Source organism: Podarcis melisellensis, assembly GCF_964234715.1.
Source record: "Podarcis melisellensis genome assembly, chromosome: 16".
In the NCBI taxonomy this organism is placed as follows: domain Eukaryota; kingdom Metazoa; phylum Chordata; class Lepidosauria; order Squamata; family Lacertidae; genus Podarcis; species Podarcis melisellensis.
The window spans coordinates 38,230,042-38,255,547 of NC_138533.1; the positions used below are offsets into that span (position 1 = coordinate 38,230,042).

At 44.4% G+C, this 25,506-nt stretch overlaps 1 protein-coding gene across 9 annotated transcripts in view; it reads left to right on the forward strand.

Annotated features, from left to right (window-relative positions):
* The window catches only part of PITPNM2 (phosphatidylinositol transfer protein membrane associated 2), a 176,416-nt gene that overhangs the window by 119,331 nt on the left and 31,579 nt on the right, over positions 1-25,506 (forward strand). For all 9 annotated transcript variants that reach the window (XM_081893196.1, XM_081893195.1, XM_081893198.1 and 6 more), the window contains 8 exons: positions 2,774-2,878; positions 4,780-4,850; positions 7,284-7,528; positions 14,045-14,234; positions 15,596-15,715; positions 17,980-18,191; positions 21,193-21,368; positions 22,362-22,532. In XM_081893196.1, the coding sequence (XP_081749322.1) occupies positions 2,774-2,878; positions 4,780-4,850; positions 7,284-7,528; positions 14,045-14,234; positions 15,596-15,715; positions 17,980-18,191; positions 21,193-21,368; positions 22,362-22,532 (1,290 nt within the window). The remainder of the gene's footprint in view (positions 1-2,773; positions 2,879-4,779; positions 4,851-7,283; positions 7,529-14,044; positions 14,235-15,595; positions 15,716-17,979; positions 18,192-21,192; positions 21,369-22,361; positions 22,533-25,506) is intronic.

Genomic DNA, 25,506 nt, shown 5'->3' on the forward strand with positions numbered 1-25,506 from the left:
GAAAAGTTACAGAATTCCAGTAGGAAGGCATACACTTAGTGCAAACCAAACAGTAAGTCCACCCCAAAACTTTTGCAGGTGCAAACAGTATTGAAAGTGAGATTATGCATAACTGTCTCAATACCTTCACGAGCACAAATGATCATGAAAGCACAATATGAAGGATGTATTGGGGTGCCCCAAGTGGATGTAGATTAACATGGGCTTGAGGGGAGGGGTGCATTTAAAACCACCTTTCCTCCCTTAAGTGTAGGCTGTCACAGCAATGACAGGTATAGGAGCCTGATAGTTTATATTTCCTGCACATTTCCCTTTGCAGATCATAACAGCCATTGTATTTAATAAAGTGACTCTAATTTTAAATCCACACCTTTGTGCCTTATTAATTATTTCTAGTCTCCTAATTCAACCTTACAAGATCATGTACTCCATACCCATAACCATGAATCCAGCATTATTATAGACCCTGCAACTCCCTCTCTGTGTATGGCACTTCCAGGCTGTCACAGTTATGCAGATGGAATTCTTTCATGTGACAGGAAATTCAGGATGTGCAATTAAAGCTTATTTGGAGCTCTTGTGCTACAAACTCTCTCTTTGTTAAAAAAAACAAAAGAAAAACCAACACAGACTTTTTGCAATAAGGAAAGTGATGGGAAAATGCACTGGGAATTGAAGAATAACATTTGCTTGAGGCAATGTAGTCTTACCTCCCTGCAAACAAATCAAACGAATGCTCAATAAGTAGCCAGTGTTGTCTCATCAGGATGAATGCTCAATAAACAGGGCTCCTGGAAGTGATCCACAAGGGGCTTCAATTGCCCAAGCCTCTGAAGTTGTTTCTGGGGAATATAATAGGTCCCCAAAAAGACCCCGGAGGAGCCAGGCATAACTGCCCTATAAGGCATCTTAATGTAGATGTCTGTTTCTGAAGCTGAGTAAAGATGGGAGGGGGCAGCCCCTTTACACTAGGAGGTCACATGCAAAATTCATTGTGTACTGTTTCCATGAGCTTCTTGAAAGAAAGTGGGCACATAACAAATATTATCCTAGACATATTCTAGCTGTTTTTATTAGAGGCATGAGGATTGCATTATCTTCTCACAAAAGGAGAAGATCATATATATATATTGCAAGACTTCTCACATGTTCTCAGTTGCTGGCAAAGTATGACAAACCGAATTATTAACACTGAATAACTGTTCCATAAAAATGCAAATAATGGGAGCAAGAAGCCATTCAGTGATCATGGTAAGCAGCAGTGAGAGAGCTGTAATTAAGCCTTCTAAGCAACTGGGTTCAATATTTAGATAAAGTAGCAGGGACAAGCCTGGAATGTAAATTCACTCCTCTTCGTTCTTTACGGTTTTGACAATGCATACTCCCCGCACCCTGTGTATGACATTCGACAGATGCACCAGCTTTGTTGGATTAATTGGTGCAATACTTTCATTAATTGCAGATTAGAAATATGCACGTTGTTAATCATAGCCGTGAGAAGGGTGATTGACACCAGTGTACTGATGTAGGCAAGCTTTATCATCTTTTCATTGAACCCTGTTCTGACTATTTAATGATTTATCTTTGGCATTATCCCAGAGAAAGAGTTATTTTCCCCAGTGCAAAGACTTCAGCAGTTGCTTGCATTTGTAATCTTTATTTTAGCTGGTTAATTAATTGGTAAACAGGAAGAGAGTTCAATTGTCTAGCTTCTCTTTCAGGAGTCAATAGCCTTGTTGGAGGTGCAATCCATTTATCTATTCTCCATGTGCACAGTTGCTATCAGATGTATTATAAGGACAACAGGAACATAGGGATCTGCCTTAAATTAAGTCAGACTATTGGTTTATCTAGCTCGGTGTTGTCTAAAACCTCCTTCCCCAACCTGATGCTCTTCAGGTATTGTTGGACTGTAACTCCCATCCTTCTTAATTATTGGCTGTACTGGTTGGGGCTGATGGGAATTGGAGCCAAATCAGTTTTCATCAGAATCTGAAGCTCCATGTGCGAAGCTACTGGCTGTGCTCAGGAGCAGGGCTACCTGTGTTCAAAGGCTTGAAAGGCCACCTGTCACTTCAACCTCTCATTCCCTCCCCCAAACCTGTTCCAGAAAGGCACAGTACCCTCGGTAAACTGGTGGGTAGGAGAGTCCCCGTAGAGACCAATGCTTTATTTCTAAACGCCCCATGCCACTCCCCCATCTCGCCACCATTTGCCCCCTCACACCTCTGCTTGCCGCTCTTGTGACTTTGGGTTCATCCACACTTCTACTTGTCTTGCTGCTTTCCCCTAGAAAAACCTGCTCATTGCTGCTGAATTGGAGCAGGTTTTCTCTCTTTTTTTCTTTTCAATTTTTAATTTTAAAATGCAGTAAAATGGCTACATACAAATTAATAAAACAGAAAATACAGCACAAAGCAATACATAGTGTAACAATAGCAGTTCCAAAGCAGCTCAAAAAACCACTCCCAACATTAACCATAGTTAAGATTCTGCTTTGTCAATACATGGCTTAAAGCGATTGCCCTTAAATTCTCTGTTAACGCCTGTTTGTGTTTGAAACTGATAAGGCTTTTTTCTGTGATTTATTTTTCAAAGCCTCTTGATTTCCCTGCCTTATGAACTGCTGTGGATTTTCTTAGCACCAGCTCTCCATGTCTGCCCTTCTAGCCTCCAGCTGTTAAGAGCTGGCACAGTGTTAACAAAGACCACATGACACCATATTCTGTGTCTGTATTTATGAACCTAATTGTTCTCTTCTCTCTCTTTAAAGAGGACTTGTCTGAGAATGAAGAGGTGTTCCCAAAAGAAATTACCAAATGGAGTTCAAACGATCTCATGGATAAGATCGAAACTCCAGAATCTGAAGAAGTACCAGGTAATTTTTGTGTGTGGAATGGGATGCAGCTGAGAGTATTGTACAGTTATGCCACTGAATGGCTGTACTCTTAGGTGAATAATAGAAGACGGGTCCTTTAATAATGATAATAATAATTTTATTATTTGTATCCCACCCATCTGACTGGGTTGCTCCTGTCACTCTGGGCGGCTTCCAACGTGTACAAAAACATTTCTCTAATTAAAACATGTTAGCTTAGCCATCTTAGCCAAGTCCAGTTATTTTTCAGCCATTCTTCTATAGTGAATGAGGCTGTTACCTTCCCAGGGTTTTTGGGGTGGTGGTGGAGGGGGACAGGTAGAAAACCAGAGTAAGGCCTGCAGTGTAGTTGTGCACTGTTGGGGCCTGTCCATGCTTCCATTCGTCCTGCACTTACTTAGAATTTGCACTGGAACAATAGAACTGGTCCAAAAGCTTTTCATTTATATCCTGACACAGAAACGCAACATGCCCCCTGCTTTTTACCATTGCATCAGAACAAACGAAAGGCTACTTAAAACCCAAATAGAAATTAATTCCCCTTCTTTTTTTCTTTTTCTTTTTTACTCCTGAACAGAGAAATACACACTTTTCCTTGTGTCTATTCTTTATTGGTTGTCAGGAAGTGATAGTGGAACTCATAGCTGATAAACATCTACAAATTATACATCTGGTAACCAAATTTGCTCTGGCGGCTAAGAAGCTTTGTTCCAGATCTGATAATGCTGTGTAATTTTAAATTTTTATGCTGTAAACTTTTGTGCTATAGACTTTTATGCTGTAGATTTTTATAGACATTTGATGTGTGATTTGCCATCTTTGTTTATTGTGAAGGTCTTTGGGTATATATAAAAAAACTGAACGATAAACACTTTTCCTTGTGGCACAATGTTGTGGGTGTTCCACTTTCCCCTCCACCCCTTCTGTCTCCACCCACACCTTGAGTAAAATTTGCCAGTTTTCCCCTGAGCCCGTTGCTGTGCACTTCTGGTTCCCTGCCCCATGCTATTTTTTCTTAGGTGTCCCCTTCCTGTGCTCATACGGGCATTGTGAACAGCTAGGTATATGTGAGCGAAAGCAGTTTCCCTTTTTCCCTTTCCAGTGCCAATGTGTGTTGGATGTGAAACCACAATGCAAGCATTGGGGATGATGCGGGAATGTGCATCATCCAAATTAACCCCTTTCCTTCACTGCAGGGGCAGTCAGTGCCTTGTGCTACTGCCACCTCGAATGTTCTACATTATGGTCTGTATGGGTGGTCTTTCTTTAATGGCAATTAAAGTACAGTCTTGGGATGCGGGTGGCGTTGTGGGTTAAACCACAGAGCCTAGGGCTTGCCGATCAGAAGGTCGGCGGTTTGAATTCCCACGATGGGGTGGGCTCCCGTTGCTCGGTCCCTGCTCCTGCCAACCTAGTAGTTCGAAAGCACATCAAAGTGCAAGTAGATAAATAGGTACTGCTTCGGCGGGAAGGTAAACAGCGTTTCCATGCGCTGCTCTGGTTCACCAGAAGCAGCTTAGTCATGCTGACCACATGACCCGGAAGCTGTACGCTGGCTCCCACAGCCAGTAAGTGAGATGAGCGCCGCAACCCCAGAGTCGTCCGCGACTGGACCTAATGTCAGGGGTCCCTTTACCTTTAAAGTACAGTTTATTTTTCACTTGTTGCACACCCCTTTGGGGGTTCCAGAAAACATATTGTGTGCAAGTGCACAGGAACACAATGGACTGAAAAAAGCAACAGAAAAGGAGGGCATGCGCAGCTGCACTGTGGTGCAAGGGGACAGAGAAAGGGGTGGGGAAGAAGGAAGAAAAGTACTAAACCTTGGGAAGTATTAGAATGTCTCATGGTCTGTGGAGGAAAGAACCCAAATTCATATGACCATACGTCTTTCCTTCCAGATGATCCATGTCTTGAATCAGCAGCAGAGTACCATGTTGGATCCAGCGTGGAAAGGCTAAGCATCATTGAGGTACAGTGTCTAAATAAATTCCCTTTTCCGGCTTATATTTTTTAAAGGTGCAGCTTTTATGTGTTGTCTATATCCACGTTTGTCCCTCTGAGCGGAAACACTCCATACCTACAGCTGTGATCTGGCAACAAAATCTGGAATCTACCTGAAGCCTGTGGCCAGATATGACTCTTGAATTGATCTAACCACAGTGCAATTCACACTTTTGTCTGGTTTCCCCTGCAAGGAAAAGAAACATTCCTTACTCTTTTTGTATCATATATCACTTGCAGTCTGCCTCTTGGTGGTGGTAGGGATCTATTAGGGAACACATTCAACCCTCAATCCTGCCCCCCCCCCCCCCGCACACATATACATTGCTGCATTGCCATGGGGACGTGCTCCACATTCTTGAAGCTGCTGGTTCATGCCAATTTTATTACAGAACTTTACAACATTATACATAGGATATAAATTGTTCCTGCCCTTAGAATAGTAGCCACTGAGTACTGTGATCTCTGAGAATTTAAGACACTGGCCACCCCACCCTTGCTTTGATGGAAAAGCACCAGAAACTGATAGTGGGCGTATGCACACTCTGGTTTACTCTGCATGCTGTGCATGCCCACCGCAGGTCTGGGAAGTGGTGTATGTATGGCGTTATCCATTATCTGTATCTATCCTGTTGTTAGGAAATACAGTGGTGCCCCGCAAGACGAACGCCTCGCAAGACGAAAAACCCGCTAGACGAAAGGGTTTTCCGTTTTGGAGGCGCTTCGTAAAACGAATTCCCCTATGGGGTTGCTTCGCAAGACGAAAAAAATCTTGCATCCCCCCGCAGGGGTTTTCCGCTTTTTTCGCCCTTTTCTTAAGCCGCTAAGCCGCTTATCAGCTGTTCCGCTGATAAGCCGCTTAACAGCTGATCGCTGGAAGCCGCTTGACAGCTGTAGCGCTAATCCGCTAAGCTGTCAATGGGCTTGCTTCGCAAGACGAAAAAACCGCTACACGAAGAGCCTCACGGAACGGATTAATTTCGTCTTGCGAGGCACCACTGTACTGCATTTTGATGCATTTCCCCCTTAAACCAGCTCCTGTCTAAATTGCTGGGAAAGAGAACGACCTAGCTGCTCTTTCAGCCAGCAGTGTGTACACAGCCAGTGTCTTCATTGAAAACCTATTTCTTTACCCTGAGCAAGTTTAGAAGGAATTCAAGGGATCCACCAGCAATGAGAGGTAGTGCTGGATCCAGGGTGGATTCAATGAAAACCCCCAAATCCTGGGCACAGAAATGGGCTGCTTTCTTTTTCTGTCAGGGTTGTCCTGCAGGCTCCGCTTTGACAATGGGTTTTTGAAGTAAACCTCAGTGCAAAGAAGTTGTTGCCTCCTCTGTTCTTAAGGCCATTGACTTCCTAGGGGATGAAAACATACCAGCTTGATAACCTAATTTTTAAAATTTAAACTTTATTGAATTTCATAATCAACTTGCAATGCCATTGCCCTTTTCGTCTTCCCTCCTGGCAATAACATTGTGTTGCATGAGAACGTCAGCTTTTATGGTGCGCTGATGCTTAATTATAAAGGAGAGTAAACGTGCAGAATCACAGTGTACAATTAAGGCAGAGGGATACATCAAACAGAACATAAAAGCAATCAGGAATTGAAAGAGGTCCAGGAAATTCATGTTTTGTGTAACTGTTCCAGCTTATCCCTTTGTTTATATATCATCATCTCACATACTGCAAGTGCAGCCATTTAGAGTGTCCAAACATCTACTGTTGGTGCTGCTGGATTCTTCCAGTAATAACAGGGCCTTTGACTATTTCAACCACCCTGCTTATCTATAATATTGTACAGTCTAAAAGTTTCTGGTCAATTGATAATTAATTGTTCTGCAGCAGGAGAGCCAGTGTGGTGTAGTGGTTAAGAGCGGTAGACTCGTAATCTGGTGAACCGGGTTTGCGTCTCCGCTCCTCCACATGCAGCTGCTGGGTGACCTTGGGCTAGTCACAAGTCTCTCAGCCTCACTCACCTCACAGGGTGTTTGTTGTGGGGGAGGAAGGGAAAGGAGAATGTTAGCCGCTTTGAGATTCCTCCGGGTAGTGATAAAGCGGGATATCAAATCCAAACTCCTCTTCTTCTTCAGGAAGCACTTAAGAGAAGAAGAAGTGTTTATTGGGTTTTCAATACAACAGCGTACAGACAAGGCTAACAATAAAGAAACAATGAATAATGATTGTGTGGGGCACAGTATTGCAGTTATTATGCAGACATCATAATAAAATAGATTCCACAAAGGGACATTTGGGAAGCAAGAGCCACAGGGTAACAAGGTAGCCTCACCATATAGAGGCGTATGTCCCTGGGGGCCTAAGTAATGCTCTGTTTTTATTTATGAAGCATATTTAAAAATCTGCCATTATAAACTAGTCTTGTGTTTCTTGTTTTCTCTTTCAGGATGAGGTTGTGCCTCCACTAGTGCAGCCAAGCAAGATCCATGTCCTGCTCTTGGTGCTTCATGGAGGCAACATTTTGGATACAGGAAGTGGTGACCAGAGCTCTAAGCAAGGGGATGTCAACACCATAGCCACCGCCTTTGACACTGTCATTAGGGTCCATTACCCAGCGGCCCTTGGGCGCATAGCCATCAGATTGGTCCCTTGCCCAGCCATCTGCTCTGAAGCATTTTCACTTGTCTCTAAGTGAGTTACTGAGTTTTCTTAAAGGGGCTGGGAAAGAGGGAGAGGGAGGGAGAACAAAGATGGATCTATGCTGCACATTTATACCAATGTCAGTAGTTATTCCTTCCTCCCAGGATATCCTGCTGAGAACCATGAATATGTGAGTTGTGCTAGACATCTCAAACAGAATTTGCAGCATCTCACCTGGAATCACTAGAGGAAACCATGACTATTAAGCTTTAGAAAACTCATCTTTTTTTGTTGTGTAGATGCATCTGTGATTTGGCAGAGAGGCTTCCTCATTCTGTGTCTGACTGTTCTGTCTCTTCCAGACAGACCCTTTTTTACACTGCAGCTGCAGAGGCCCCCTTTGGACCAATTACGCTGCAATTCACATGGCACAGTTCCATAGGGGACATGAGAAATCTGTGAATCAATCAAGTTAGTCTAGACAGAGTCAACTGCTTGCTTCTTAGAAAGAGGAAATGTTGACAGCTGTGTGAAAGCACCATTGCGGTCCAGCCCTTGTCCTTCAGCCTGAGTCCAGAAGCCTAGGTACCATATCTATCCAGCCTCAGCCCCAAACCTGAGGCTCCCAAGCCAGATCTAGCATCTTCATCTCCAAGGGCCTCACATGCCAAGCTGCTCAGCACTGTAAGCATCATGTCCAGTGACATCTAACAGAGAGAGGTGAGAGAGCGTCCGGTTCCAGGGCAGAGGGCTGGCCCTTTAAAGAACTCCAGCAAATAGGTGGGACATAGGAAAGGCAGTCAGCCGAGTTGTAGTGGTATGGGCTTGCAGGGGGTAAACAACCTGTTACTATTTCTACATCAGGGTCCTGGTAGAGTCCCTGTCTCCAGTGTCCTAGAGCCATCCAGTCAGCATCAAAAGGGAGCTTTATAGCCACTGAGAAGAACTTTTTTCTCCCTTTTTGCTGTTCGAAGCCAGAGTGAAAGAAGGTGAGTTAGCTGCTGAGGATCAGCTCATAGCATCACTCTGGAGAAGGTGTGTTTGACAAATGCAGAGGAGTTGTCCTGTGTACTCCAAAGCTAAGGATTTAGGAACACTGAAAACACAGCGTGCTTTAGTTGCAAAAGAATGGTGTGCAAGTTCTGTTACATACGAACTTCAAGGAAAAAACAATTTAAGTCTCTCTGGGAGAAGATATTAGAGCACTCCAAATAATTTGCTGGTGAATGTGCACAGAAAATGGTAGACCTAGTTGAAAGGTAGCACAATCCAAATTATTGTTATTGTTGCATAATCTTAGAAGGTTGTATAATCTTAGAAGGGGCATGGCTGTGACTGTCATGAAGGGACCATGCATTTTTTAAATTTGCCACTTTCACTACTAACAGTCAGGTACCATATAAGCCAGGGATGGAGAATCTTCTCTGATGCCAACACCCCACTTGCCCCATAAGCTTGGCCCATTGTCAGGAATGACCTGGAGGACCACAAATACACCACCACTAAAGTTCAGCTTGCTTCCAGGACTTGTTGAAACAAGTTGTCTCTTCCCTAGGACCTGTCCAGGGTCCTGAAGGGCCTTTTTCTGACCATTCTTGCTCCCTGATTCTGGTTGCTGGCCTTTTGGGTTGATACATAGCCTCTGCCTCTCAACCCCTGCTCTTGCTATTTGCTCTAGATCTCTGCCAGACCTTTGTCCATGCTCCAGTACAAACTCATACTCACCTAGACTTACTCTTTACCTCTTTGTCTTCCTGTCACCTGTGGTCTAATGGATGCCATTCATGTGAGTTGTAGGCATATTGGAACATTTCAACAAAAACAGAAATCGCCCATGTTCACTTATTTGTCCCATGACCAGAATGGAAATCAATAAGTTGTTGCTTTCATTCTGCAAATGATACATAATTGAGTATATCTTTCCTCCCCCACTTTGTATTGAAATTAATGGGATGGAATAACATAATGACAAGCAAGGTGAATAATGTAGTATTTGACCACAGCAGAATGGAAACAGTGCTGATTGCAGTGAAGACAGGACAGAACTGAAGATGATGCCTTCTTATGTCCCTAGCTGGCCGTATTTCAAAGATCACATGCAGCTCTTTTTAAAATGACTTTTCTGTCTCCTGCTGAAGTCAACAGCGGGAGTATGGCTGAAATATTGGTATGTCCCTACCAGTGGGTTTTATTACATGGTGATTGAGTAATAGCCTTGTGAGGCATGCAGAGCTATTTCACTCACCTCCTGAGCCATCCCCTTGGTCCTCTCCATCAGCTTCCAGCCTGAAATATCAGTATTACACAAGCGGAACTGTAGCAAAACCAAAACCAAGCATCCTCATAAGTCAGTGTGTTTTGTGTGCTGTCAGTGGGTTCCTACTGCTGTCTTGTTGGGCTGTGTATGTTATAAAGGGAAGCCATAATAGGGTGAAGGCCTCTTCTATTTGTCCCCGTGTCAGTTTCAGTCTATTGGTTAGCTTTTCTATGGTTGTTTCCCAAACAATTTGCTACCATTGGACCATGTTCACTCCTGACAGGTCTCTCGAGTGTCTGGCTATGAGGCTTCTGGCTGCGGAGCATAGGTGGGATATAAGTTCTTTATAATGTGAGTGGTCATTAACAAAGAAAATCTTTATATATATATATATATATATATATATATATATATATATATATATATATATATGTATGTTTTGGTGTCCTCGGGTGTCTTCCCGTGTAAAAGTTGGGGTGTCTAGGCGACGTTTCGACGAGGTCTCACTCGTCATCTTCAGGCTGGTGCTTTCGGCTTCTTGTTACTGGAACAGAGCAGGATCTCAGTGTTTGAGTTCCTATAAATACTGTTGAGGGGGTGTGGTGTATAGCCTCCAATGTTCTGGGCAGAGGGGAAGTTCCCAGGCTAGTGTGCCTTTTCTTCTTTTGTTCCTTAATTACTTGAGGGATATCTTGAGTGATTTCTTGAGTGATATCCTGAGTACCCACCTAAGTGGTACTCAGGATATCACTCAAGAAATCACTCAAGATATCCCTCAAGTAATTAAGGAACAAAAGAAGAAAAGGCACACTAGCCTGGGAACTTCCCCTCTGCCCAGAACATTGGAGGCTATACACCACACCCCCTCAACAGTATTTATAGGAACTCAAACACTGAGATCCTGCTCTGTTCCAGTAACAAGAAGCCGAAAGCACCAGCCTGAAGATGACGAGTGAGACCTCGTCGAAACGTCGCCTAGACACCCCAACTTTTACACGGGAAGACACCCGAGGACACCAAAACCTACATTCCTGTACCCGTGAAAATCTACGAAAGCATATATATATATATATATATATATATATATATATATATATATATATATATCAGTGTGTTTAGGAACACAGCCTGTGCAGGCCCATTTTCTCAATTCATAATGCCAACAAGGTCCATTCTCCTGGCGTCAAGAGCTCACACTATTAATTATCTGCTAAGCTATCCATTCTTGATCTCATGCATGACTGTAATGAATGTAATGACATTGTACTTGGAGAACCGCAATTGATTTCTTCAAACTAATCAGGTGAAGGTTTAAATGTGGATTTGTAGAGTTGTGTGGCAAGCAAGAGGCCCTTGGATAATAGCTCTCACTCTATGACTTCAGGTATGAGAGGGGGAAAAGTCATTCTTGAGCCCTGGAAGATTTCCCTTAGCTGATGAAATTGTAGTTTGATGGAGGGATTGATTTTTAACCTCCTACTGGCTGTGATTGGAGAGAGGGAGGGAGGGAGGGAGGGGGGAGGGAGGGAGGTCTCTTGCAATCTTGAATCATGCAGGGGTTAGTTGTCATGAGGTTCATCTGCACAGCAAGTTAAATTATTTCTGATTTGGTTCACTGCTTAAAAGATAATTCGTCTCATCGTCTGCTTCTTAACAACATTTCAGTATTATAAGCTCAAAGTGTGCCATTCTATAAGGATGTTTTCCAGGGATGGCACATAATTCCCTCCCTATTGAGACCTCATTTCTGTCCTTTAATGGGCCAGGCAAAAGCATTTCTGTTTCCCAGGCATTTGGGGTTTCTTTAACTTAGAGCAGTTTGCTTTTACGCCCTTTTTGAAAGGGCTGTTACCAAAAGTAAAAAAGGCAAAGGGCCCCTGGACGGTTAAGTCCAGTCAAAGGTGACTATGGGGTTGCAGTGCTCATCTCACTGTCAGGCTGAGGGAGCCGGTGTTTGTCCACAGACAGCTTTCTTGGTCATGTGGCCGGTAGAACTAAACCACTTCTGGCACACGGAGGACTGTGATGAGTGCCAGAGTGCACGGAAATGCCGTTTACCTTCCTACTGCAGTGGTACCTATTTATCTACTTGTACTTGCATGCTTTTGAACTGCTAGGTTGGCAGGAGATGGGACAGAGCAACAGGAGCTCACCCTGTCGTGGGGATTCAAACCACCGACCTTCCGATCAGCAAGCCCAAGAGGCTCAGTGGTTTAGTGTGTGCACTTTATTTTCAATTTCTACTTTTTAAATTTCATACTGTTCTGCTGGCTGCCCTGAGAATATACATTCAACATGGGTTGAACATGCAGCATACAAATTACTTAAGAAAGTCCTAAGAGATTGCTTCTCAATCACAGCTCTGGCTTCACTCATTGGCTAAAACCGTTGACACACAGGAGCAGTCAGCTGGATCAAGTCACAGAAATTTCCCTTCATAGCTTCCTTTTTAGGAGGGCTTTTTCCCCCCTGAAAGCTCAGAGTCTGGGGTCCCTGCCTGCAGGCACCAATGAAGCCTTTGTAGGTGCTGCATTAGAACCCCTGGCTTAGGTCACCTGAAGCCTTAGAAAGCTGGCAGGGCTTGAGCGTTCAATGGCCCTGCCCTCTGGGAGAGCTCTTTAAAGGAATTTCGTGTTTCCTGCATGCTTGTGAAATAAACGAGGCTGCAGGGAATGGTCCTCAGACTCTGAGGGTGGTGGAAGAGCCACATCCTTCAGGCGGGGGCAGTGCAGAGCAGGATGTTGAGGGCTCCCCCTTGAGTGGGGCAAGTGGTGTAGCCTGTGAATCAGAGTGCCCCTTTGGGCCTACACTGGGATCCTGAAGCAGAGGGTAAAGCAAGTCTCAAATATCTTGTTCATCTGGATAGCATCTCTGCTAAAAGCAGCTTGAAATAAATGGCTTTTCAAAATGAATTTTGATTGTTGTCTGTAACATTACAAACAGCGCGTGCGCACACACACACACAACACCCAGGGCAATTGGGGGGAAAGTTATAAGTTGAAGGATGTATATGTGCATAAAAGTGCCCTTGAATTTGTTTTCTAAATCAACTTACAGAGCCTGCCTTGCATATGAGAGGGGGAGCAAGACTAAGGGATGAATCACTCACATTTGCTTCTTGCTCTTATGTCAGGGAGCTCTGGGCAGTGTACAGATGTTTGTTTTTAAATTGTGAGGTACATTTCACAGAGAAAATAAACAGTGTGAGTGGCCTCAGCCCAACCAGCAAGCTTTGCAGCTGAGCGAGGAATTTGAACCCAAGTCTAGCATTCTATGCCCTAAACCACATTGATTCTTTTGGTGCAGAATATGAAGAAGCAAAAAAGTACATGGTGCTTTGTAGCAAATAGGAATGTGCAGAGAAGATGGTAAATTTGTGTTTTCTCTCAAAAACTAAGCTAAGCATCTTCTTCCAGTGCATATGCATGTGACTGGTGGAGAGTGGAAGTAAGGGAACTACCGTTAAATGTTTTTAGATGTCCTTGCTTTCTAAATGCTTTAGAGATGTTTTTGTTTTATTTTTAATTATATTGTTCTGCTACTTTGCCACCCTGGGCTCCTTTAAGAGAAAGAGCAGAACAGAAAATGTATTTATTTATTTATGAATCCCTTCCCATGAGGCCTCCTAAAACAATTTACAATGGCATAAAACTATATATAGAACAATTGCATATATAAAAACAATTTAAAACAACAACAGGTATATATAATCCATTCAAATACAGATACCAGGTGGGAATAAAATCTCCATGTTGGAGGTTTGTTGAAAGAGGAATATCTTCAACAGGCAAAGGACAATAGAGAAGGCAGTGCCAAAAGGCAGGTATTGCTTCTACACTAAAAGTCTGATTACTACATCACATGTAGCTGCCTTCAGATTTTGCTGAGTGATTTTATAGTACTGAACCTTTCGGAATTTTGTCTATATGCTAATGAAGGTTTGAGATTGAGATTGAAATTTGTAGCTGCCCTCCTGCTAGGATGGTGGATAGAGGATTCCCCCTTCTGCATATTTCAGTGATCAGTTGGGTATGTGGCATGTGAGACAATATATTATAATAACAATAGCAATAATAATACCGTGCAATCCCATGGCTGTGCATCTCCACAAGTTCCCATATATTATGATTATGAATTAAACTTATTAGTCACTTTTCTTTTTACCAAAGTAGCTCAAAGCAGCAATATTAGCAACCAGCATGGCTGTGGCTGACCCATGCAACACAGATTTGGTGTCTGTACCAGAGGTTTCACTGCTCCATAATGCCCACAGAAAGGGAAAGTCCTTAACTATCTCTCTTCTTTTTTAGCCTCAGTCCTTACAGTTATGACGAAGGCTGCCTTTCCAATAGCCAGGATCACATTCCACTCGCAGCACTTCCTCTGCTGGCCACATCGTCCCCACAGTACCAGGAGGCAGTTGCCACGGTGATCCTGAGAGCCAATCAGGTCTACAGCGAGTTCATCAAATCCCAGGAAGGCGCCTCATTCAGCGGCCAGGTTAGCATGCTGCCTTGGTTGGTGGCAGGGAACTGGAGAGCAAGCAGAAAGCTTTTCTGTATTTTGTTTTTTGGTGTGAAAGTTTATAAAACAAAACGTCCCAATTAACACAGGAGAATTAAATAGAAATAAAATTCTATATTAAGTCTATCACTTGATTAAATAATTCTTAGTTGATTACGCAATGAATTTTAATAGGTTAATCAAGTTGAATACATCTGCATATTTTGGGGTGTAAGTAAAGCAGTAGCTCTAGAGAAAAGGAGGGAAATAATTTGTTTTTCCAACGTTAAATCAGCAGGCAATATCTCCAAATAGGCACTTCGTCTTAAATCACGGGTGGGGAACCATTTTTAACCCCAGGGGTGCATTTTCTTCTGAGAGCCCAGGCCCCAAATGCCAGTGGCCAGAGGCAAAACTTGCCAGAGCAACCGAAGTTACTTTTATCTTTGTACAGCATGCTAGTTTGTACGCATGCTCAGCACCCCTCTCAGCCTCCCCACGGACAGGCAAGAGTGTGTTCCAGGGCACATTTCAGACAGGCAAAAACACTCAGGGTAGGATGCAGGGCTGTGGGAGCGGTGAACTGGGGAGAGTTCTGACGGCCAGTGAGAGAGGGGCTGAAGAGCCACGTTTGGTTCCAAGGCTTCTGATCAATTGAAAAGAACGTTTATTATTATATAGGTTTCCCCCGCCAGTCTTTTTACCTTTCCTTTACCACAGGTGACAGCTGTCTGTATGAGTGCTGGGGAGGAGTGAGCAAAATATATGGATCTGTGTGATTTGTGCTGCAGTGTTGTATAAATTGAATAAATTCTACACCAGCTTTCCGCAGACTGGTGCCCTCTGAGCTACAGCTGTGTACATGTTACTCCAGCTACAATGTGTTCCCACCACTGGTGTTTAAAGCTAAGTACACAGAGTGTTAGCCACAGTTCATATATATCCTGTATTTGACACTTTTCCCTTCAAACCAGCTTGCATCCAATTTGAAAAACAAGCCATGGTTAAGTTGAAGTGCATACACTTCGGACAGCTGTTGCACATGTGGAGATGCCAGCTGCCTTGAATAGGAGAGTTGAAGGCGTGGGGGAACAAATGAGGTAATGCATGTTGGGTGACGACACCCCACCCTCTCCCTGGTGTGTACAGCAAGTGCAAATGAAATTTGAAACTCACTGGTAGAGATGGACGGACTGACGACCTTGCTGCGTTTTAAGCTGCTAACATATGCATAACCCAGAGGTCCCAACTGTCTCAGCTGGCAGGGAGGTCACTGGAAAACTTCTAAATCCTGGAATTTGAACAATGAATTTTCCTTGTAAAAGAGCAGTGAATGGGTTTTGTTTTCCCTTGTCCAGGTGTGTTTGGTTGGGGACTGCGTAGGAGGGATCCTGGCCTTTGACGCTCTGTGCTACAGCAACCAAACCATGTCAGAGAGTCAGAACAGTAGCCGGCGTGGGAGCGTTGTAAGTGTTCAGGTAAAGGCATACACCCACCCACAGTGCTCCATTCTGGGACGGCAAGGAAGTTCACTGTTCACCGCAGAAGAATACTGAACATTTATTTATATGGTGCGTTTCAAGGGTGCTCTGCCTGTGCTGTCTCAATAATCCCATCAGCCTCCCTCCATTCCATAAAAGAGGCAGAGACACTGCTTCATTTTTTCTTCTCCTGCAGCATCAGTCTGCCGGTCCAAGGGACACCTGACCGACACTGTGCTCTACACCTTCAGTGTGGACGCAGTAAACCCTGTCAGTATTCTGTTGTACTTTACTACCTGTTTCATGCACAGGGCATGTTAAAAGTACAAAAACACTTCCACTGAGTGAAATGCTAGTCTGTGTCACCACTATCTCTGGCCTCAAGTACAGTCCTCTTCTGTTGCCTCACATAATTCAGTGCTCCCCTGTTCTCTCATTCATCTGAGCATCTGACGCCTTTCCTGAAATCCCTTGACTTCCTATCCATTTCCAGATCCCACACAGGCTTGTCTTTATCTTCAAAGACTTCCATTGCTTTCTCCTTGCTCTAGCTTCTTGGGCCCTTGCCTCCTGACACACTTCTGCCTGTTACGTTCACACATCCACAGCGGCGGAGCTTCATGCTCCTGCACCAGGGGCTGATGCACGTCCTGGGGGGTGGGGCGCATGTCCGGGGTGGGGTGGGGTACACCATCTGCAGGGGCAGGTGGGGAGAAGCCATGAGGGCACCCTGGGGGTCGCGCTGCCGGGGGCGGAGCGCTCCCCCCGCAGTCCTCGTCCTCTGCCAGTGCACATCCGTAGCCTCCATCCTCAGCCACCTGAAGGACTTCGGCTCCATTAAACAGTGTCAGCGCTTTCTCTCTTGTTGCTCATGTATCTGGAACCACCTCCCAAATCCCTTCTGTGCTGCTGCCACCCCTCTTAAAGCCGCTCCTCCAAACACGCCTTTTCCATGAGGCCTTTGGCATAACCTCCACATCCTCAAGCTCCACTGTAGGGGTAGCCAAGGTAGTACTCTCCAAATGCTGTTGAACTACAGTTCCCAAAATCCCTGATGGGAGTTGGGAGCACAGCATCACCTGGAGGGTGCCTTGTTTGCTATCCCTGCCCCACTATAACTAAGGTTGCATACACACTGTATATTTGAAGCACTGATCCCTCCCCCAAAGAATCCTGGGAACTGTAGTTTGTTAAGGGTGCTAGGAATTATAGTTTTGTGAATTCTTTGGGGAAATTCATGGGCTTTAAATGTATGGTGTGTTCACAGCCTAAGACAAACCAAGTGAAATAATTGTACCATCTGATTCTTCCTTTGCCTCCCCTTCCTTCTTGTTCCTCTATTGTTTCCCCTGTGTTGAATTTTAGATTGAAAGCTCCTTTGGGCACTGTGAAGTATCATGCCCACTCTCTTAATTACATCATCATCATCATCATTTACTACATTTCTTAGTTGCTTTATGCAAAAAAGAAAATCTCAACAAGGTAAAATATGAATGGACAGAATCAGTTAAAATCCAGAAAAAGCATAATGGTGTATAATACAAAATTATTAAAATACTCATTGAACAAAACAATGAAAAGAACAGGTCCTACGCCACCTGACTGAAGGATGAACACTGTGGAGGAGGCCTAGTTAATCTCCCAGAGACCTGGTCCCTAAAAACTGGAGGATGGTGGCACCAGGCGTGTTTCCCTGGGGAGAGCATTCCACAAACGAGGTTGGGGGGACACCACTGAAAAGTCACATTGTCATATGGCAACCTTCTGCCCATCCCCTGGGTGAAACACGTGGCGAAGGGCCTGTAATGAAGCCTGCAGGGTTTCTAAGGGGAGAGAAGGATTGAGATCTGTCATAGCACTAGAACTCCAGGATATCCAATGAAGCTGAACGTTGGAAAATGCGGGACAGATAAAGGACAGTACTTCTTCATTCAGCACCTAGTTAAAACTATGGAACTCCCTGCCTCAGGAGACAGTGGTGACACCAACTTGAATGACTTTTACAAGAGTCAGCAGGCCCTTATGTTCTTACAGCGACAGTGTATTAATGATGTTGTTGATGATGATGATTACACTAAAGCTAATTACTTTGATGGCTGGGTCACTGGCCCACAACAGTTTGAGGAGCTTGGGGGTCAAACGCTGACACGGGGCAGGTCTTTGGGCTGAGGGTCTTCTGTGCTTGCTTTCCAACGGAGTGTCAACGCGATTGCCCTTTGTCAGGGCTCTGACGCCTAGGCCTTGTGCCCTTCAAATTCCAGGACACTGACCTCTTGTCTCCTGGAATCATTGTGAACAACAGCTACTGCTCAGGGGGCTCCAGCCTGGAAGCCAGCCGCCACCTCAGCCGGAGCAACATTGACATCCCTCGCAGCAACGGGGAGGAGTCCAGGAAGCAGCTGCCGCGGAAGAGGAGCGACTCGTCGACTTACGAAGTGGACACCATCAAGCAGCACCAGGCCTTCCTCTCCAGGTAGGTTTGCCACGGGAGGGAAGAGTGGCTGATTGGGATTGTTGCCAATAGACTGCGCTTTATAGTATTGTTATAATTTTCATTTTCAGATTAATGGATGCTTCTGTACATTCTTGTGGATATATAAACCAGGTATAGAGGAACCTTTGGCCTTCCAGTCATTCCTGGACTTACACCTTCCATCAGCCCCAGCAAGCTTGATTCAGGGGTTCAGCAACATCTGGCGGGCCAAAGGTTCCCCACACCTGGCTCGTAAATGACCACCTCTTTAGGGCCAAGCTGCATGTAACATAGGAGATCCGTGATGAGATAGGGACACAGGAAGCTACCTTTATGGTTCATTTAACCCAGGAGAGCTTGGCTTTCTGGGGATCTGAGACTGAGAAGGCTCTGAAGTTTTTTGGCAGGAGATGCAGGGGGTTGAACCTGGAACCTTTTATAGGTGAAGCATTCAGCTGTAGTCCCCTCCCCCCCAGCAAAAAACCCCAAACCATTTTGGAAGCAAGCGTTTAACTGTTTTTCTGATCTAAGTTGCTCTTCCCCAAAGGGGGGAAAAGGGAGAGAGGGAAAAAATACTGAGTGGTCTTGAGCAATTCCCTATCTATCAGCCTCAATCTCTAATCTGTGAAATGGGAGTAGCTATGATCTGCCTTACAAGGTTGCAGAAGAACAGCTCTCTGTAAAAGAAATTTAAATGACACCATGCTGAAAGTTCCAGGAATGATAAAAGAGATTGTGAGATGCTGTGTCCCACGTATTTGCTAAGCCTTTTTTTAGAACACGTGAACCTTGGTGGGAGGAGAGGGAAACTCACCAAAAGCTTAACATGCAAACAAGCCTCACCCACAAATACTTTCAAGCATAGCTGCTGTGAAATTTGTGTTGTCGACTGTTCCCAGCCTGTGCCCATAAAACTCTTCTCTCCAACCATGAAGTCATATATTTTATTTATCCCACGTATTTTCTGCAGGGAAAAAGTACCTCTTGGTAATATTTAAAAGATTTAGTGGATTCTGCAGCTTCTGTTTGTATTGCTCTTGGCACTAAACAATATCACAGGCTTGTTGTCTTCACCAGTTCTCCAAACCTTGGAGGGAGTAGGGAATTACATCTCCTTTGCCTCCAGACCCTTTCATGGTTATTAACTCTGCGTGTTGCTCTGTAAATCATGCAGATGGGGCTTCTGGTTGTTTGGAATTTTACACTACACTGAACAGAGGCTGTGGCCCATGAAAAGGAGGAAATTCCCACCTGCCCTTAGGAGATTTGGGACCTATCCAGTAGGAGACCTGAAACAGTGGGCATTTTTAAAGTCAGATGTGCTCAGCCACTAAGGGCATACTTGAGAAGCTGCTGGGAGGCAATAGTTCTTTCAGACTTTTTTACCTTTAGGAAACCTGTTGTGTTGATCCCTTGAGCATCAGTGAAGAAAATTCCTGCATGTCGCAGGGGACTCTGGGGAAGGTAGTAGGTCAAATGCACTTTTCATGGAGTACACTGGCTGGGCCTTCTCAATTGTCCCATGTGCAAAGGAGGAGCACTGTAGAATATCCCTGATTCTCTCCTGCATCTGTACATTGCAAGGGAAGATTGGTGGCAGTGGGCAAGTTGTCTTTCAACTCAGTAGCTTTGTGCATTGTCAGTAACCTGCTACCACAGCACTCTGGGGTGCCTGACAGAACAGTTTGGAAGCCACTTTATTAAAGCACAATTGTCCAGCAGCCTGCAGCAGAGTGGCAAAGGCAGCAGTGGTTTGTGGCATTCCTGGTGGATGGGAGACCCAGCTGAGACCCAGCTATGTCACAGAGGCAGAAGTGCTTGATCAAAAGTCCTGCTATAACTCTGTTAATGTGAAGGGGAGTGATTTGCTCTCCTGACCTTGGTAGGCTGTGGGCAGGATGCGTAGTTTGACATATAATCAATCATATGAGCTGTACAAGGCTTCATATCACACGTGCCATAAATCTGTGAGTTGATGCATATACATTTTGAGCTGGTCGATGAGACAGAGGCAGCATGCAAAGATGCAAGACTCCCTTCCTACCAATTGTGATCTTTCTATTTCTCTTTCCTCTCTTATTGTTTCTTTTCTTTTTCTTTTCTCCTTTATTAATCCCTTAACACTTGTGTCCCAACAACTTCTTTGAGGAAGAAATAGGTAAGCACCATTCACAGCTTTCCATAATGTAGAGAAATCTAGAACATTGGAGGACCACATGTGGAAAAAAGGGGGACTCTTGGGCTGTAGTCCTCTGCATATTTACTTGGGAGCAAGCACCAATAAACACATTGGCATTGACTTTCAAGTAAGCATGCAGAGGAATATACAGTAGAATACATTTTTAAAAGATAATGTTATTTTGGACCAACTGACTGCTTAGATGTTCTGCAAATTTTCAAACCTACTATGATTTTTTCCCCCATCATGAATGTCAGGAGAAATGTAAACAGCTTTTCTCCAAAATGTCTAGACTGTGGTGGAGGGTGGAGATAGTACAGTTCAAAGGGTTATAAATGAATGGAAAAGCTAGTTGGGCCACATAGTACATAATTTTTATGTCTCTTACATTCTGTGGGACCAATATGGCTGCAAACACCTGGTGTTTATATGAACAAACAGTGATACTTCCCTTCATGACATATGCAAAGAGGACTGAGGGTTTTTTGTTTTTAAAGCAGCCTGGGTACCATGTTTCATTTTGTTTTGTTGTTTTGCTACTAGAAACAACTTCACATGATGTACAGCATCTTGCATAATGTTGGCACAAAATAATTCTTACATTGTGTTAAATGTTCTTCCACCAATTTAAGTGTCCGCAGTCCAGCACTGAAACTACAGTTGTCCAAACAAACATGTTTCCTTATGAGCATCATCCTGTGCGTTCAGAACTCTTAAGAACAGCATGCAACATTAACCACAGCATGTTACGCATCCATGGTTGTCTGTCTTGTAGTTTGCCTTCTTCGCTGTTGCTTACAGTCTGTTTTCTGCTCTCTCCAGTTTACATTCTAGTGCTCTGAAAAACTATGCGGGATCAAGGACTTCAAGCAGTTCCACTGTGCTGGATGGAGGAAATCTTGGGAAATTTGAGTTTGAGATCACAGACTTCTTCCTGTTTGGATCTCCTTTGGGGCTGGTCCTCGCATTGCGGAAAACCGTCATTCCAACTCTTGACAGTAAGTTTTCATGTTGGGTAAAGGGGTATTTCAAAATGCTTGCAAAATATTTGTACATACCTGTAAAATTGTTAAAAGGTTTTGTGAGCAAAGACGCAAATATGGAAAACTCAAACTATAAAGCAGACAAATGTACGGTTTTTAGAGCGGTGAAGTTATTTTGGAAGCACGGTAACTACTTCTGAATGTATCTTTTTCTCTCTGTGGCTGAGTTCTGAAGAATAATGAGCTGTGTAAATGTTCAGCAAACCCGCTTTGGCTAGTGTCCATGATGTCACCATGGCACCCACCTCAAACCCTTGAGCATCTCAACTCTTCAAAGTGCTTCCATTTTAAAAGGGTGATAAATGAGATATGGCACTTAAAAATTATTCTAAGACAGGCAGTTTGCATAAATAATGAGGGGCGGTGGAGTAAAATTGATTACCAACCCTGAGTTTGCTTGGTGGAACATAGACTTCTTGTGCAAATTGCTAAGCCAGACTTACACAATAAGTGCAGAATCCACTGGGAATTCTCTTTCAGTGTTAGGTCCATCTTCATGGGAACATATGGCACTGCCTTACGCTGACATTGACTGGCAGTGGCTTCCAGGGCTTCCAAGCCCTGCCTGGAGGTGCTGGAATTGAATCCAGGAGCTGCTGCATGCAAAGCAGATGCTCTCCCAGTGGGATACAACCCTTCGCCTCCGTAATAAGCAACTGTTTGATTTATTAAATGAAATGTTGGTTATGCAGTTACTTCATAATGCTCTAGGACTATGCAATAAACAGTATGACCAGGGCTTAGTAAAAACGGTGCACATAAATATCAGCAATATTGCAATATTTGCTTTATTGCGGTGATCTGGAACCGAACTCGCAATATCTTTGAGGTATGCCTGCATAAACAGCCAATGTTGTCAATGTGATGAGATCAGCTGTAAGATGGTAGTCTCCAGCTTTAATATCTTGTCTGTATCTTCCACCGCACCTTCCCCTCTCTATTGCTCAGTCTTCCAGTTGAGACCAGCCTGTCAGCAAGTCTATAACCTGTTCCACCCTGCAGACCCGTCGGCCTCACGCTTGGAACCTCTTCTGGAAAAGAAGTTCCACATTTTACCTCCCTTTAATGTCCCACGCTACCAGAGGTTTCCTCTCGGGGATGGCAATTCAGCCCTCCTGGGTAAGTCAGCTTTTTGATTCCAAAAGCCAAAAGGCATCTATGGCCACATTGAAGTGATAAGCCACTCCGGCATTCAGGTTGTGGAGGCACACAAGTGAAAATCCTTCCACGTAGAAAGCCAGTGAGTCAGGAAGAAGGTTAGGCTAAGACCTCCCTTCCCTCCAACATTTAGTTTTCCAAGTGGAGGGGATTTTAGTGTATTGAAAAAGTATTTAATCATGGGCACCCTTGTCTGCTGTTTGAAGTGGTGTACCTCATTCCCTGGTTTCTCACCTCTGGAAGAACTCAGTCTAAGGTGGAACACACAGTTACGGAGACCAACAGGCATTTTGGTTGTAGGAGCAGTGTTTGAGTTAGCATTAGAGCTGCTGGGTTGAATATGCCTGGCTCTAGGCCACCTCACTGGATTCTGCAGACCCACCTTCTTACCCAAGAAGTGTGTGATCCGGCTTTGTTGATTCAGTGCTAAGGGAGGGGCACTTTGCAAAGTTCAGAGGTCCTCCCCTCTCCCCACCATGAGCCCACAGGTATAGAGCAAAAGAATCCCAGCTGATGCAGGGTGTGTGTGTGTTTTCGCTACAAGTTTAAGCCTCTCCCAAACCTATTTTGCTGACATGAGTCATGATAATTTCCCAACCAAGTAGCCTGAGAACTGTGGTTTTGTGATGGAGATAAGATAGAGTTGCTAGCATCCTCCCAAACTACAATTCCAATAGTTTTTTTGGGGAAAACATTTACATTTTTCAATGTGTTCTGTTGCTTGTTGGAGTCCTTCCAGATTGGGTTGTTTGGTTCTTTTGCGGCTCTATTCTGCACCAATAATTATTGATGCAATAACAGTGCTTTAATGGTGGACTGTATCTGATGGTCTTCACATTATTCCACTCATCTTAGCTGTTCTGTGATGCTCCCCGAACCTTACCACATTGCTGCCTGCTGGAGGAGCAGGACAAATAATAAACTGGAACATTTGTGGTATAAAAAGCCCTAAGTCTCAGAGGTCTACCTTTTTCATCATGACCCAGTCCCACTGGAATCTCTTCATATTTAGCAACAACCATATATATAGATATATTCTCTGCACTACTGAAATCTAGAAATGTGCCTTGTTGAGCAAGGAGAGTGGGTGATTCTGATACCTTGAACTTTACTTAGAAGTAAAGCGCATTGATGTCTATTGAATTTTTTCCAAGTGAGCATGTTTTAGTTCATAACCCAAAAGACACCAAAATTGCATGCCACCATGTGCCCTAATTTTGTTCCACGTGGCACAGGCAAGTACAGATGTGAATTACCCTGACTTGAACATTCCTTGTGGTCTAAGTATATGTGATGTCAGCAGATCTATCTTACAGAATTCTGGTCGCAGCTGAACAGGTATATAAGAGTTTGAAGTCATTTCATGTGGAGGAGCGTGTGAAAGAGGGTGCTGAACCCTTTCCCCACACCACACTCCCACCCCCTTGAAACTACTCCCCATCCCTTGTTTGTCTCCCATTTAAACTCGTGACTGGGGAAAAGCCTCACTAGGGGCTAATAATAGTAATAATAATTAATAATGATTTATTATTTTTATTTATATGCCACCCATCTGACTGGGTTGCTCCAGCCACTTTGGGCAGCTTCCAACAAATTATAAAACCATAATAAAATAAGAAACATTAAAAACTTCCCTGTACAGGACTGCCTTCAGATATCTTCTAAAAGTCAGATAGTTGTTTATTTCCTTGACATCTGATGGGGGGGGGAGCATTCCACAAGGCAGGCATGACTATCAAGAATGTCCTCTGCTTAGTTCCCTGTAACCTCACTTTTCACACTGAGGGAACTACCAGAATGCCCTCGAAGCTGGATCCCAGTGTCCAGGCCGAACAACGGTGGTGGAGACGCTTCATCAGGTACAGAGCCTTAGCCAACTAAGACTTTTAAAGGTCATCATCAACACTATGAATCGTGCTTGGAAACATACTGGGAGCCAATGTAGATCCTTTAGGACAGGTGTTATATGGTCCCGGTGACTGCTCTCAGTCACCAGTCTGGCAGCCCCATTCTGGATTAGTTGTAGTTTCCAAATCACCTTCAAACGTATCCCCACGCAGAGTGTATTGCAGTAGTCCATGTGAGAGATATCCGGAACGTCTACCACTGTGGCAAGACAGTGCACAGCCAGATACCTCAGCCTGCATACCTGATGGAGCTGTTAGACATCTGCCCTGGACACAAAATTAACCTGCCCCTCCATGGACAGCTGTGAATACAAAATGACCCCCAGCCTGTGCGCCTGGTCTTTGGGGGCACAGTTACCCCATTCAGGTCCAGGGAGTCCCCCCACCTGCCCACCCACTGTCCCCTAGAAACAATACTTCTGTTGGGGTTCAGCCTCAATCCATTGATCACCATCCACCCCCCAGACACCTCCAGACTCCCACACAGGAAGTTCACTGCCTTCAGTGGTTCCAATTTAAATGAAAGGTAGAGCTGGGTATCATCCACATGTTGGTGAACACCCAGCCCAACCCCCAATGATCTCTTCCAGCGGTTTCATATGTTGAAAAGCATGGGGGAGAGGACAGAGTCCTGAGGCACCCCACAAGTGAGCACCCAGAGGACCAAACACTCATCCCTCACCACTAGTTTCTAGACATGCCCCAGGAGGAAGGAGTGGAACCACTGCATGACAGTGCCCCTAACTCCCAGCCCTCTTAGACAGTCCAGGAGGATACTGTAGTTGATAGTGTCAGAAGCTGCTGAGAGATGCAGCAGACCTAGCAAACAGCTTTCACCTCTGTCCCTACCTAGCCTGCAAGAGATCACTGAACAGCACAACCAAGGCAGTTTCAGTCCTATGATGGGACCTGAAACCCGATTGGAAGAGGTCCAAATAGTCTGCATCCTCCAGATGTGCCTGGAGTTGTTCCATGACCACCCACTCAATCACCTTGCCCAGGAATGGAATATTTGAGACTCGGTGATA